This window comes from Ochotona curzoniae, unplaced genomic scaffold (assembly GCF_017591425.1).
Source record: "Ochotona curzoniae isolate NIBS_2020 unplaced genomic scaffold, NIBS_Ocur_1.0 scaffold_4701, whole genome shotgun sequence".
Taxonomy (NCBI): Eukaryota; Metazoa; Chordata; class Mammalia; order Lagomorpha; family Ochotonidae; genus Ochotona; species Ochotona curzoniae.
The window spans coordinates 42,620,140-42,636,074 of NW_024467122.1; the positions used below are offsets into that span (position 1 = coordinate 42,620,140).

At 47.4% G+C, this 15,935-nt stretch overlaps 1 protein-coding gene and 1 non-coding gene across 3 annotated transcripts in view; both read left to right on the forward strand.

The window, feature by feature from the left end:
- Positions 1 to 5,822: 5,822 nt before the first annotated feature.
- Positions 5,823 to 15,935, forward strand: part of SLC12A6 (solute carrier family 12 member 6) — a 120,589-nt gene continuing 110,476 nt past the window's right edge. For both annotated transcript variants that reach the window (XM_040969631.1, XM_040969632.1), the window contains exon 1: positions 5,823 to 7,298. In XM_040969631.1, coding sequence (XP_040825565.1) covers positions 7,031 to 7,298 — 268 coding nt within the window. In that variant the 5' untranslated portion in view covers positions 5,823 to 7,030. The remainder of the gene's footprint in view (positions 7,299 to 15,935) is intronic.
- LOC121149525 lies at positions 11,968 to 12,074 on the forward strand. Its single transcript, XR_005882685.1, has one exon. It is a non-coding gene; the product is annotated as a U6 spliceosomal RNA (small nuclear RNA).

Below are 15,935 nucleotides of genomic sequence, written 5' to 3' on the forward strand. Positions count from 1 at the left end.
GGTGCCCATATGGAATCCCTGTGCTGGAAGGGGGAGGACAAGCCAGTGCAGCCATTGCTCTGGCCCTGGGAGATTTTTTATTATTATTAATTTTTGATGATGATTACTGGTGTTTGCTGCGGTTACGGCAGTTGGGCAGAGTTTGCATCAGACCCGACAGGTCACTCGGGCCGGGTCCTGAAGGGGCAGTAGGGATCCATCACGTCACGAGGGCAGCAAAGCCTTTGTGGACCAATGACAAGCTCAGGCCAACACTCTACCTAATAGGATCAAAGCGACCCCGCTTCAGCTTCTGCATCAGGAGGGGTTTAAAAGCCCTTGCCTGCTTTTTCTCTCACCTTTCTTAATCCTTCGCAGCCCTCCTCTGCACGTTTGTCTTTCCACTATGCAGGAGAAAACCCCAAGAGCATGGTTCCCTAAGTAAAGATCTTTTGCATTCTTTCATATGTTCGGCTGATATTTCTCTTACATGGGTGGTCAGCAAATCTAACATTTACATGGGTGATCAGGGTGGGAAGGATTGAGGGTTAGGGAAAAGTGGATGAAATCATTATTTCCAAATTTTCTGTTTCTTCTTGTCTCTGGGGGAAGGGGAGAGATTAAGGGGGAAGCCACATCCAGCCTCCCAAATGACCTGGGCTGGGGAACCACCACCCAATATCAACCCAGGGTCCTGATGTGGTACTTCTGACCAAGTAGTTTGGATAGTTCTGAAATGCTGTTGTCACTCCAAGGGTGAGGCAGCCCTCCCAGTGTCCATTGGCTGACATAGTTGACCTTAAGTCTCCATTCACCTGAATTTTTGCTGTCATCGTTTGGCTGGGGTAGTTTTCCAATTTGATCAGTTCTTCCTCTGCTCTGGTACCCAGTGAGCTGCCATATTCTCCATGTGCATCAGGGTCTGTATCCACTGATCTGCCTTTTTCATTCATAGGTGGGCCCAAACAAGCCCAGCATCCACCTCACGGGCTGGCCCAAAAACATGGGCCAGGTGACCCAATGCCTGCCGGATCCCCTGGGAGATGTTTCTTAAGACTTGCATTTCTCATGGAAAAATCATGAGTTATTTTTAATCTAATTCCTTGATATTATAGGGGTTAGAGGCGGAATGGTAAAATACAGCATACAGGCATCCAAGAGATGCCAGCTGGCTTCTTCCTTTTTATCAAGTTAATGCTGTTTCCCAGTTACCTTATTTCTAGCTTTTAGCTTTATTTATTTGAAAAACAATTTTTCCATCTGCTGGTTCATTCCCCAAGTGGCTGCAAAATATAGGGCTGGGCCAGGCCATTAGTCCGTCCCTTCCTGAGAGTGGCAGGAGTCCAGTCATTTGGGCCATCTGCTTCTGCCTTCCAATTTACATTAGCATGGAGCCGGCACAGAAGGCCAAATAGCTGGAACTTGAAACTGGTACTGGAGTGCCAATGTTGCAAGTGGCACTTTAACCCTCTGTGTCATAACACTGGCCTGGTACTAGAAGGATTTTTTTTTTAAAGATTTGTTTATTTTTATTAGAAAGATACATCTATAGAGAAGAGAGAGAAACATCTGTCTGCTGGTTCTCTCCCTAAGTGGTTGCAATGGCTGGAGCTGAGCTGATCTGAAGCCAGGAGCCAAGAGCTTCTTCCAGGTCTCCCACGTGGGTACAGGGTCCCAAGGCTTTGGGTTGTCCTCTACTGCTTTCCCAGGCCACAAGCAGGGAGCTGGGTGTGAGGTAGAGCAGCCAGGACATGACCTGGCACCAAATGGGATGCAGCTCTTGCAAAGCAAGGGTTTAGCCACTGAGCTATGCTAGGTGCTGTGAGGATTTCTTAAGAGTTATAATAATGACTGAAAAGGTGATATTTGAAAATTTTTTTCTTACTTCCAAGCTTTCTATTTCTTCTTTCCATTTCTGAGGGGTGTGTGTGTGTATGGGGAGTGACAGCCCCACAACCATCCCAGTACCCGAGGATGGGGAAAGGCCACCCATTATCAACCCAGGGTCACAAAGTGGCGTACGCACCAAGCATTCTGCCCAGGTGGATGTGATAGTTGTGAAATGCTGTTGATCTCACCGATCTGTGGGTGAGGAATCCCTTCCAATGTCCGTTGGCTAACACAGTCGACCCTGTAGACTCCATCCACCCAGATATTTGCTGTGAACGTTTGACTGGGGTAGTTGTCCCTATGTTCTGTTCTCCATTCTCTGCTATGGTACCAAATGTGCTCTGCAGACCTTCCCCAAAAATATAAGAATTTTCAAATAACTAGCAAAAAGGATTTGTTATTGAAGTTTCCCAAGTCCCAAAGTCAGTAAGTAAAGTCCACTTTTTTAAGTTGAATCCATTCCTTTCTTCTTTATTACTTATTGAAAGGCAGAGTTACAGAGATCTTCCATTCATTGATTTACTCTCCAAGTGACCTTACAATGGCAAGGGCTGAGCCAGGAACCTGGAACTCCAGCTGGGTTTCCCCGGAAGGTGCTTGGTCCATCTTCCTCTGCTTTCCCAGGCGCATTTTCCAATGCTGGACCCAAGTTGAATCTATTTTTATATTTTACAAAAAGCAAAAAGGATTAGCATTTTCCATGTTACCAGCTGCATGACTAAAATGAAAAGACTTTTTTAAAAAAAAGATTGATTTATTTTATTGCAAAATCAGATATATAGAGAGAGGAGGAGAAACAGAAATATCTTCCGTCTGATGATTCACTACTCAAATGACTGCAACGGTCAGTGTTGTGCCGATCCAAAGCCAGGAGCCAGAAGCTCTTCCGGGTCTCCCACGCAGGTGCAGGAGCCCAAGGCTTTGGGCCGTCCTCCACTGTTTTCCCAGGCCACAAGCAGGGAGCTGGATAGGAAGTGGGACTACTGGAATTAGAACTGGTACCCATATGGGATCCTGGCAAGGACTTTAGCTGCTAGACCACCAGGCCAGGCCCGAAAAAACCCTTATTTTATTTTTTTTTTTTTTAAGATTTTATTTGGGACCTGGTGTGGTGGCTTAGCAGCTAAATGCCTCACTTTGAATGCACCAAGATCCCAAATGCGTGCCGGTTCTAATCCCGGCAGCTCCACTTCCCATCCAGTTCCCTGCAGTTGAGGACGGCCCAAAGCCCAAAGCCTTGGGATCTTGCACCTGTGTGGGAGACCCAGAAGAGCTCCAGGCTCCTGGCTTCGGATCGGCGTAGCACCAGCCATTGCAGCCACTTGGGGAGTGAATCTCAGATGAAATATCTTCCTGTCTCTCCTCCTCTCCATATATGTCTGACTTTCCAATAAAAATACATACATATTTTTAAAAAGATTTTATTTGAAAGGCCCAATTACAGAGAGAAGCCTTGCATCTGCTGGTTTACTGCCTAAATGGCTGCAAAGCTTCCATGGAAGCCAGGAGCTTTTTCTGGGTCCCCCTCATGGGTGCAGGAACCCACACTCTTAGACCATGGTCTACTGATTTCCCGGGCACATCAACAGGGAGCTGGATTGGAAGTAGAGGAACAGAACTGAAATTAGAGCCCATATAGGATGTGGCCACTGTAGATGGTGGCTTAACCTTCTGTCCTTCAGCACTGGCACTCCAGAAACCTGGAGGTCTTTTTCATTAATATAGAGGAAAAAAGGCATATTTGCATTAGTATTCCCAGGACTTTTTCCTTAAGAATTTGCCTGAATATGAACATATGAGTCATAATTTAATTAGTGCTAGGAGACAAGATGAGAGGTCTTAAGAAATAATACATTAGAATTAGGCGATATATATAAATGATTTCAAACACATTATGGTAGGAAACCAAAATTGAATGTTGTAAAAATCCATTTTTTTCTTTTATTGTTCATTTGAGACAGATCCCATCCACTGATTCACTGCACAAATCGCTGGAATAGCTGGGTTGAAGTCAGGAGCCTGGGACTCCTGCTGCTTGGGCCAACACCTCCTGCCTTTCAGTAGGAAACTGACATGGAAAGCAGACCCGGGAGAAGGACCCAAACACTCAGATGTGTCACAAGCATCCCATGCAGTTCATCCAACCGGTCCAGCAGTTCTTCATAAAGGAGAGCAAAGTTTGAATACATGGCAGCTTGCCCAAGAGAAAAAGATGATCTTCTGAAAATGTCTTCCTCAAAACCGTGAGCCTAGCTCAGGAATCCCAGGCTGTAGGGGCCTACTTAGTACTGCCAGCTAAGTCCCCACTGCTGTGCTGCTTCTGATCCAGCATCCTGAGGATGTGAGTGAATGTGCTGGATAAAGCAACAGATGATGGTCCAAATGCTTAGGCCCCTGCCCCGGGTGTGGGAGACTAGGATGGAGTTACGGCTTCTAGGCTTTTTTCTGGCCCAGACCTGACTGTTGTAGCCATGTGGAGAATGAACCAGCAGACACAAGGTGTCTTTCTCTTTTGTCATGCTCCAAATTAGGGCTTTTCCATCTGCTGCTCCTCTTCCCTAAAATGGCCGTAACAATTGGAGATAGGCTGGATCACAACCCAGACATCAGGAGCTTCTTCTGGGTCTCCAATAGGAGTGCATGGTCCCAAGGCCCTATGCCATCCTCCTCTGCTGCCCTCTCAGGCCACAAGCAGAGAGCTTCCTGAATGGGAAGCAGAGCAGCTGGGACATGAACTGGTGCCTGTAAGGGACTCTGGTGTCAAGGCAGAGGCTTAGCCTGACCCATGCCGGCCCTATAGCAATTTTTAAAGAAAAGTTAAGCTTGAAGAGATTTTTATGTGTATGAGAGTTTCTCATTTTGTGACCAGAACTGAACTTTGTCAGTTGATAGAAGGGAATGTATTGGCTTGAGCCTTAAATACAGCTCTTAATATATTGCTGGGGGATGATGCTTAGACACTGCCACTTGTGAGAAGCAGGATGCTGGTTTCAGGGCCCAGGGGTTGAATGTAGATGCCCTGATTTACTATAGAAACATTTCAGAAAACTTTGATGGGCAGAGAGGCTGGACTTGGGACATAGGGTTTGAAGCAGCTACATTACCTGCAATGCCAGCATCTCGTATGGGTGCCAGTTCACATCCAAGTTGCTCCATTTCTGACGGAATGGCCTGGGAAACCAGCGGAAGACAGCCCAAGTCCTGGACCTGCCCAACGGGGGATACAGAAGGAACTCCTGGTTCTGGCTTCCTTAAATGGCCATCTGGGGAATGAGCCAGCAGATCTGCCTCTGATTTCAAAATATATACGTAGTGAAATATGCTGAACAAAAATTTATTGAACATTTGTTCATCCATTAAATAAATACTAAAAATATTCTAATGACAATAAATTATAGTAAGGAAAATATTGAGGGTATGCATAAAAGTAAAAGCAGTTTCTTTACTGGAACTTACAGTTAGACTAGCAAGTAAGCACAGCAGTTTTTAAAAGGACAAAAAGAAGGGAAAAGGCATGTGTGGCAAAAAAAAAAGTATACCTTTAAGGGAATGGAGCTTCAAGCTAAATCTCTACATAAAGATTACCCAGAGGGTCATACCTAAGTATATGGAACTGGGAGCTTTTTTTTTTAAGCATCCCTGGTTAGAAGGAAATAGATCTCCAGGTTCTGAGGGAAAGAGGCACCGCCTGCTCCCCGAGAGCGTTTGGCCAACACAGCCCATCCCAGCAGGGAAGCATGTTTTCTGGGGAGCGCGCAGGTCTGGCCCCGCAGCGGACTACAATTCCCGTCGTGCTCCTGGCCCGCCGCGGCCTCCGGCGAGCGCAGACGCGCTGTCCTCTCTCGCCGCCGGCTGCAGAGGCTGGGCGGGGCGCCCGCCGTGCGGGGCCGCCCTCCCACTGCTCCCCGAGGCCTCTCTTCGGACGGTTGACCTCGAATGAGGAACGAGCGGGGCGGGAAGGGGAGGGCTGCGGCGGCGCGGACAGAGCCCGCCGGGCCCGGCGCGGGGGGCGGCGAGGTCACGTAACGGCCGCTCTCCCCGGCATCCCGAGCGCGCGCCGCGGCTCGGAAACAGTTACCGGCTAGTAAACAACAGCTGCGCGCGCACCCGCCTCAGCTGGCGCCGGATCCCGCACCTGCGACCTCCTCCGCCCCCCGCTCCTGCCCGGTCGGGGCCGGCGTGCTGGGCCGTCTCCTCAGCCGGGACCCCTGGGAAGACCTGCGCCCGGGCCGGGGTCGGGCAGAAGGCGCCTCCCGGAGAAACGGGGTGGCCCGCTCTGTCACGCGCCGGAGCACCCAGCGAGCCGGCCGTGGGCTCAGCGGACTAGCTGCGACCTGCCACGACCCCCGAGCTGCAGTCGGAGCTGTCCTGACCGGCTAGCCGCCTGCCGCCTGATCCCGGGGACCTCTCTCTGCCAGAAGAGCGGGCGCGCCACCCCCGCAGACCTCCCCGAGGCACGAATCGGCTCCGCCGTCGCAGCCTCCTCCTCCCGTTCTCCTCCATCCAGTAGTGTCGGTTATTTTTCCCGTTATGCATGTGCACCTCTCCCACCAGACCCAAGTGGATTATCGACCTCCAAAACACCGGGTGGCTCTGCACACTCCTCCTCCCAGCCAGACCTGTGGGGTGTTCACCTGATACACAACAGGTGGCCGGGTGTACACCTTTTCGCAATCCGATCCACGCTCTATTCACCCGGTAAAAGGGTGGGCTTGCATCCTCCCTGCTCTGCTTAGAACTGGGGAACACTCGGCAGATCCAGGACTGCCTACCTCGGAAGGAACTGGGGCGGAGGGCGGCGGGGTTTCTGCAGCTGCTCTGAGGCCATGGCCCTGTGTCCCCAGCCCCGGGCCAGGGGAGACAGCTAGGTCGTGCTAAGGAAGGATCAAGGCTACTTGACATTGGGATCGTTTCAGTATTTGTTTGTTTTTTTTTCTCAAAAGGAAAAAAAAAAAGTCTTAGCTATTGGGGTTGCACTTTTTAAGACAATTGGCTTGAATACTTAATAGGATTCTTATTTGGGGCTCTGTGGTGTGAAGGTGATTGAGGGTTGGTTTTTCTCTTTTTTAAGTTTTCTATTTTTGTCATCAAAAGTAGCTAGTGTAGGAGCAAAATTCTTGTGAGGTTTTTCCTCTTTTGTTCTTCAAAGTAAGAAAGGAAAATGCATCCTCCGGAAACGACCACCAAGATGGCTTCAGTTCGGTTCATGGTGACACCAACGAAGATCGATGACATTCCGGGCTTGTCGGACACCAGCCCGGACCTCAGTTCTCGATCCAGTTCCCGGGTACGGTTTAGCTCCCGGGAAAGCGTGCCTGAAACCAGTCGGAGCGAGCCCATGAGTGAGATGTCGGGAGCCACCACTTCTCTGGCCACTGTTGCCCTGGATCCAGCCAGTGACAGGACTAACCCCCAGGATGTTACCGACGGTAAGTAACAGTGCCATCAGAGGATATGCTGGGCTTTGGCTGCTGCAGCGCGAGCCCCTGGGCTGCTGTTTGCCCAAGGCAAGTCTCCCCAAGTCTTGGAACCTGTTGAAATAGTGGTCTGTGCCCTGGGTAGCCGTGGTGTTAATCGGGGTACAGGAAGCTGTGTGGCAAGAAGGAGAGCAGAGTGTGTGTATGGGCTTCCTCGTTTTTGTCTCCTAAGACTGAATTGAGGACTTTGGTGAATCTCCACACATTCGTGAATTTTTCAGCTGGAGAAGTCTGTGAGTGGGCTCTGTTCCCTAGGCAGCCCTTTAGACGCGTGAAATGAGGCGTTTCTGGCCATACCCCAAATAGCTTTCCCTCGGAGACTTTGGAGGTGCGTTGCAAAGTTGCTTTTTGAGCATCTGTACTTTTACAGAGACAGTGGCACCAGGAGCTAAGCTCTTGGTGGATGGACAGTGGATCCACCAAGTGGATCCACAAGGTGTGAAGCTGCTGAATGGTGGAGTGCTGAAGGGACTTTGAGGGCCACGGGACTCCTTCACCTTGAACTTTGAGGGTATCTTGAGGAATTTCCTGAAGGTTTTGGCTCAGAAAGTAGCCGAGCCCACCCCTGGCTCCCAGGAGCCCCGCAGACTTGCAGGTGTGAAAGCTGTTAGAGTCGGCCTGCTGAGGAGTCTTCATGGGATCCAGCGGAGAGAGGTGGGATGGCACTGGTGTTTCAGATCTGCTGTCCTACTTCATGTATTTCGTTCCATGCTGTCTTCTAACTAATGGAGACTGTCTAGTTGTGCGGGTTGGCCCTGAAGAGTGAGACTCTCAGAATGGTGTTTGCCCGCCCTTCTAGCCTCAGCTACTTTCTTGTGAAAGTGAAGCTGACTTAACATTTTCCGGTGTCAGGAAATACCATTCCTCCTAACCCAGAGGGTTCAGGAGGGCTCAGTGATTTTAGTTCCTTAATTCTGTTTGTGTTTTTCATGTCTGCAAGACATGCTGGACCTGCTGAGTTCATAGTTCCAGAGTTCACTCAGGCTTGACTCATCATTTCTTCTTTTATGGAGATAGAATTGGTTTGTTTCTGAGCTGTTTTCAGCTTCCTGAATAAACATACATTGTTATGTATATTATGTTAAAATCATAGTACAGTATAAAAAATAATTTACCATTTCCTGTTCTTCCAAATTAATTCTAGATACTAGATTTTTAGCTTTTGTTCACCATTCTGCACCTAGGTTTTTTTTTTTTTTTGTAAAACAAACATGGTAAACTCAAACCAATGTGAATTTTTTCGTATTGTAGTTGTCACTGGGTAACTTAGCTGAGTATTGTTTGACTTGTGACTTAGTGTTATGGAATTGTGTTTTTGCTCCCTTAAAAAATGGACTTGCACCGGTAATGTGTCAGACTTGAAAAACAGGATCCTTGTCTAGATTGCCGTGTTTTCAAGCATTCTTTACAGTCTGCAGGTCTAGTTTTATGCCATAAGGGTAAGAGGTTGTTGGGTTGGGTCATGTCTGGGTCAACCTTTGTGTTTACACGAGTGTGAAGTTAAAGCTGGGCTCTCTATCCCTTTCTTATTTAATGTTTATTTTATTTCTCTCAGTTTATTTGTATTTGTTTGAAATGCAAAGAGAGGTCTTCCATCACTCCCCAAATGGCCTCTGCAGCTGGTTCAGAGCCAGGACAAAGCCAGAAGCCAGGAACTATTTCTAGTCTTTCAAAGGCGCAGCAGGGGCCCAAGAACTTGAACCATTTTCTAGCCCCCAAGAGTACACATTAGCAGGAAGCTGGAGATCAGAAGCAGAACAGCCAAGACTGAAGCTGGAACTCAAACCAGCACTCTGATCCTGCCGTTTAGTGCAGCAGACTAACCCAGGCTTCACCCTATGGGCCCCTTAAGTAACTAAATGTTCTATAGTGAGGAGATGAGAAGAGGAAATTGACAACTCAGCCCCTAGTCAGCATTTCCCTCTTTGAGAATATCTTTCTGCTTTGCCAGGGAGCTACCATTTCTCTTAGTTTCTTTAAAAAAAAAGTTCTTAGGATGGAGTCTAATTGTAGCAGGTGAGACTGCCACCTGCAGCACTGGCATCCTATGTGGCTCCAGTTCGTGTCCTGGCTGCTCCACCCTGGAAAGGGTCAGGTAAAAGCAGCAGAAAATGGCCCAAGAGTTTGGCCCAAGTGTCCCTGCCACTCGTATGGAGACCTGGATGAAGCTCCTGGCCCGGGCCGGCTGCTGTGGCTCTCTGGGGAGTGAACCGGACACTGGAAGATCTCCTGTCCCCTCTCTGCCTACCTCCCCCCACCCCCCACCAACCCGGCCCTCATTTCTCTTTCTCCCTCTCTTTCTCATGTCTCTGTGACTCTTTCTTTCAAAATAAATCTTTAAAAATATTCTTAGGAAGGTTATCATCCTGTGATAAATTTCCCTAACCATTAGAGGTAACTGATCATACATATACTTAGTTCACCTTTGGCTCATATTATGTGAGTGTCCTTGTTAAGGCTACAGGGTCACATATGAAGGATGCTGCTATTAAGAAAATCAAGCATTTGATGTTGATCTCCATCTGTCTCTGGGTGCATTAAGTACAGAAAAACAACTGCCTTTCTACAGTTAACTCTCTCCTTTAGCTCACAGTGTATTTATGAATTGTTTACTATTTTAGTGTTTATAGTCATGTGATTTTACACTTGATCTTAGCCAAAAGGCCGAGAAGCAATACAATCATGTGATTTTTTAAAAAATCTTTTCTACATACTTCTGTGGTTCTAATATTGATATGATTCTCCTTTCCCTACAATTCTCATTCCTCCCACATTTCTTCCCATAGAGAAACTTGCTGTCAGAAGTATTTTTTGTTATCATTTGTCTCACATTATATCAAACAAACATGGGGCTTTTTGGGCCCGGCGCGGTGGCGCAAGTGGTTAAGGTCCTCACCTCGCCTTGCACGCCCGGGATCCCATACGGGCGCTGGTTCTAATCCCGGCAGCCCCCGCTTCCCATCAGCTCCCTGCCTGTGGCCTGGGAAAGCAGTCGAGGACGGCCCAAAGCTTTGGGACCCTGCACCCGCATGGGAGACCCGGAAGAGGCTCCTGGCTTCAGATCGGTATAGCATCAGCTGTTGCGGTCACTTCAGGAATGAATCATCGGACGGAAGATCTTCCTCTCTGTCTTTCCTCCTCTCTGTATATCTGACTTTCCAATAAATAAATAAATCTTTAAAAAAAAAAAGATAACAAGCAGTTAAAAGTAGATGCTTCTGGAAATTGAGTTATGGAAACAGAGTGGATAGGAGACTTTGCATTACCTAAATAAATGCCTGAAAGCATGTGAAATATTTTATATTTAAAGTGTCACCTTTAAAAAAAAGCACTTATTTATTTATTTGAAAGGAAAAATGAAAGAGGAAGAGAGACAGTCAGATCCTTCATCTGCTGGTTCACTCTCCAAATGATCACAACAGCTAAATCTGGATCAGCCCAAAGCCAGAAGCCAGGAATTGCATCCTTTCTCCCATATATTTGTAGTAGGGATCTTGGTACTCGGATTGATTTCTGCTAACTTCCCAGGCAGTTGGATTGAAAGCTGGGTTGCTGGGATTGAACTGGTGCTGGATGTATAATGCCAGTGTTGCAAGCAGTAGCTTAACCCACTGTGCCACCATGCTGGTCTCCAGAGTGTCTCACTTAAAAAGTTGGTTTTGGGCCCGGCGCGGTGGCGCAGTGGTTAAGGTCCTCGCCTTGCACGCCCGGGATCCCATATGGGCGCCGGTTCTATCCTGGCAGCCCCGCTTCCCATCCAGCTCCCTGCCTGTGGCCTGGGAAAGCAGTCGAGGACGGCCCAAGGCTTTGGGACCCTGCACCCGCGTGGGAGACCCGGAAGAGGCTCCTGGCTTCGGACCGGCATAGTATCGGCCGTTATGCTCACTTGGGGAGTGAATCATGGGACGGAAGATCTTCCTCTCTGTCTCTCCTCTCTGTATATCCGCCTTTCCAATAAAAAAAAGTAATAAAAATAAATCTTTTTTTTAAAAAAAAGTTGGTTTTGTTTGTTTGTTTCTGTTTAAAGGAAGACAGTCTGAGATCTGATTAGTTGGTTCACAGTCACAAATGTCTGCAGGAGCATATCCTGGGCAGGGCTAAGTGTGCAGCTGGAGACGATCCAGGGGTCATACATGGCTCATCACTGCTGTCTCCCAGGCTGTGCAGCAGGACTGCAGGCTGAAAGCTGGAGTACAGGCCTCCTGAATTCTATGCAGTGCTTTTGCTCTTACCGTGATTGACATTTCTTCCATTTGCTTAATAATCATTTATTTAATTCAAATTAGTATTAAAACCCAAAATAGCAGGTTAGGCCTTGTGACACAGCGTGAGAGCTGGCATCCCATGTGAATGTCTGTTCAAATGCCAGCTGCCTCACTTCTGCTCCAGCTTCCTACTAATGTGCAGTATATGATGACAGATGCTTGGAACTCTACGCCATCTAGGAGACCAGGATGGAGTTCCCGGTTTCTGCCTTGCATCTGGCTCGGCTGTAGCCTATGCAGCCGTTTGGAGAGTGAACCAGGGGTGGGAGATGTCTCTCTCGGTGTCTCTCCCTTTCTCTCAGTAACTCTGCCTTTCAGGTGAGCAAAGCTGTAAATAGTAATAGTATTAAAAACTAGTGCTTGCTTCAGCAACACATATACTAAAATTGGAACGATACAGAGAGGATTAGCATGGCCCCTGCGCAAGGATGACACGCAAATTCGTGAAGCGTTCCATATTTTTGTAAGAATCAAAGCTGTTCTATTCAGTTCCTTGTCTTTCCCACCAAGTTCACTCAGGCTTTTTTTTTTTTTAAATACAGAGAATAAGACCTAACACATTTGGGAAATCTGTCACCATAATAGATTGTACATTGTTATGTTATTGTATTTTAAATTTCCCTAGAAAACTTTAAATACAGATAGAACTTTTGAAAGAAATTTAAAAATGTTGTGAATATGTGGTTGTCAAAACATTCTTCTGAATATAGAAAAAAAATAATGGGAGGCATATGTTTTTTAAAGATTTATTTATTTTTATTGGAAAGTCAGATATACAGAGGAGAAGAGACAGAGAGGAAGATCTTCCGTCCAATGGTTCACTCCCCAAGCGTCCGCAACGGCTGGAGCTGAGCCAATCTGAACCCAGGAGCTAGGAGCTCTTCTGGGTCTCCCATGTGGGTGCAGCGTCCCAAGGCTTTGGGCCGTCCTCAACTGCTTCCCGGGCCAGGCAGGGAGCTGGATGGGAAGCAGGGCTGCCGGGATTAGAACTGGCACCCATATGGGATCCCGGTGTGTGCAAGGTGAGGATGTTAATCACTACTGCTATGCTATTGCGCTGGGCCCAACATCTGTCTCTCTTTTTTTTTAAGATTATTTTATTACTACTGTAAAGTCAGATATATAGAGAGAGAAAGAGAGGAGGAAAGACAGAAATATTCTCTGTCCGATGATTCACTCCCCAAGTGGCTGCAAAGGCCAGTGCTGTGCCAGTCTGAAGCCAGGAGCCTGGCACTCTTCTGGGTCTCCCACGCAGGTGCAGGCTCCCAAGGCTTTGCGCCGTCCTCGACTGCTTTCCCAGGCCACAGGAAGGGAGCTGATGGGAAGCAGGGCCACCGGGATTAGAACCAGCACCCGTATGGGATCTCGGCAAGAACTTTAGCTGCTAGGCCACGGTGCTGGACCCTATTTTTACATCTCTTAAGACTCTAATACAGTTCAGTCTTTCTTTTTTATTTTTTATATTTTGGCAATCTTTTATTTTAAAAGATGTATTTTATTTTGATTGCAAAGTCGGATATACAGAGAGGAGGAGAGAGAGGAAGATCTTCCATTTGTTGACCCCAAGTGGTCACAGTGGCCGGAGCTGAGTTGATCTGTGGCCAGGAGCCTGGAGCCTCTCTGAGTCTCTCACACGGGTGCACGGTACTAAGGCTTCAGGCTGTCCTTGACTGCTTTCTCAGGTCACAAGCAGGGAGCTAGATGGGAAGCAGGGCTGCCGGGATTAGAACTGTTATCCTGGGCCCGGCAGCATGACCTAGCAGCTAAAGTCCTTGCCTTGCACGTACCGGGATCCTATATGGCGCTGGTTCTAATCCTGGCAGCTCCACTTCCCATCCAGCTCCCTGCTTGTGATCTGGGAAAACATTCGAGGACGGCCCAATGTTTTGGGACCCTGCCCCCGTGTGGGAGACCTGAAGGAAGTTCCTGGCTTTGGATCAGCATAGCATCGGCCGTAGCGCTCACTTGGGGAGTGACTCATTGGACTGAAAATCTTCCTCTTTGTCTCGCCTCCTCTCTGTGTATCTGACTTTGTAATAAAAAAATAAATAAATCTTAAAAAAAAAAGTACTGTTATCCTGTGATATACCAGCATGTGCTAGGAGTTTAGCCATTAAGCTACCACACTGGGCCCCAGTTCAGTCTTTTACAATTCAGTAAATAATACACAAGACTGTGATAGGTGAATAGAACACTCATCTACGCAGTAAGAAGTATGTACGCGAGCATGTAGCGTCTGTCTTTGGTGATCACATAGAGTAGCAGTAAAAACGATTCCCACATTATTGTCCCTTTTCAACCAGTATTTATTATGGACTAGGGATTGTACTAAGTGGATGTAAGACTGAGAACAGCAGTCTATTACCTATTTTGAGGAAAGTTACTATCTAATAAAGAAAGCAAAATAATTTTCTGTAAATTGTAGCTATGTATGGTAAGTGCAATAATAGATGCATGCAAAAAAAAATGATGAACTTAGTTTAAGTGAGGCTAACAAGAGGCTGATATTGAAAGATGAGGAGGGCCCGGCGCGGTGGCACAAGTGGTTAGGTCCTCGCCTAGCACGCCCGGGATCCCATATGGGCGCCGGTTCTGGTCCCGGCGGCCCCGCTTCCCTTCCAGCTCCCTGCCTGTGGCCTGGGAAAGCAGTCGAGGACGGCCCAAAGCTTTGGGACCCTGCACTCGCGTGGGAGACCCGGAAGAGGCTCCTGGCTTCGGATCGGCATAGCATCGACCGTTGCGGCTCACTTGGGGGGTGAATCATCGGACGGAAGATCTTCCTCTCTGTATCTCCTCTCTGTATATCCGCCTTTCCAATAAAAAATAATAAAAATAAATCTTTAAAAAAAAAAAAAAGAAAAAAAAAGAAAGATGAGGAAAGATTACAGACTGTGGTCGGACTGTTGAAAGCTGGAGTGAACAGTGTCAGAGGTGGGGCACGTCCTGTCTTACCATGGTTTGGAGCAGAGTTGAAGCAGAGCCAGTTGTATCAGGTTGTTCTGAGTATACCAGGTCTAGACTAGCTATTATGTTTTTGATGAGAGGTCTTAAGAGTTGCAGAAGTAATTTAAGTCCCTACAGCAACTGTACAGCAATGGTACAGCAATTGTAGAAGACAGACATGGAGAGTCCTCAGAAATCTGAAACTTGATCTGTCCTGTGACCCAGCCATCCCTCTCCTGGGAATTGACCCAAGTGAAGTTAAATCAGCATATTAAGGAGTTATCTGGACTCCCATCCTTATCGCAACTCAATTCACAATAGCTAAAGTATGCAGTCCACCCAGATATGTATCAACTGATGGCTAGATAAAGAAAATGTGGGGGCCCAGTGCCATGCCCTAGTGGCTAAATCTTTGCCTTGCATGAGCCAGGATCCCATGTGGGCACTGGTTCGTGTCCCAACTGTTTTCCTTCCAACCCAGCCCAGCTCACTGCTTGTGGTCTGTTAGAGCAGTGGAGCAATTCTTGGGACCCTACACCTGTGTGTGAGACCTGGAAGAGGCTCCTGGCTCCTGGCTTTGGATCTGCTTAGCTCCAGCTGTTAATGGCCACTTAGGGTGTGAAACAGCAGATGGAAGATGTTTCTCTCTGTATATCTGCCTTTCCAATAAATATAAATAAATCTCTTTAAAAAAAGAAAGAAGAAAGATAATGTATGTGGTATGTAGGCATACCTACTTGGTTGTAAAAAAGAATGAAATTCTTGATTGCTACCACAGTAACTGGAGAAGGGTGGAGTTTGCCTCCAACCAAACCTGGAAGGGATGGTGGGATTCTGGCAGGCCCCTCAGGCAGCGAGACCAAAGTCGTACTGATGAAGGTCTCAGACCCATATCCCCCACCAACAAGGGCCAAGGCAACCCCGCTTTTGGCTTCTGTGTTAAGGAGAGTTTAAAAGGGCCCCTTACCTGTCCCTTCCACGCTCTTCCTCTGCAGCCCACTCCTTCACATCTGTCCTTTCTGCTGCACGGGGAAGGGAAGCCCGTGACCGTGGGTCCCTGAAATAAAGGCCATTTCAATTCTTTGCATATATTTGGCTGAGTTATTTCCCTGGTGGCCAGCGGATCTAACATTTGGCCAGCGGCGAATCTAACAATTCTGCCTTTTGCAAAAAAAAAAAAATGGTATAACTGGAAAAGATTATGCTAAGTGAAATAAGCCAGTTTTAAGAAAGTATATCATATGCTTTCTCTGATATGTGGCAGTTAATAAACTACAGAAATGAAACAAATCTTGTGGCGTGATTATCATTTTTAGCTCTTGTTTACACTCCTGTGGAGCAGTGTTTGTCCTGCTCTGTACTTGTTAAATATCGTGGTTAG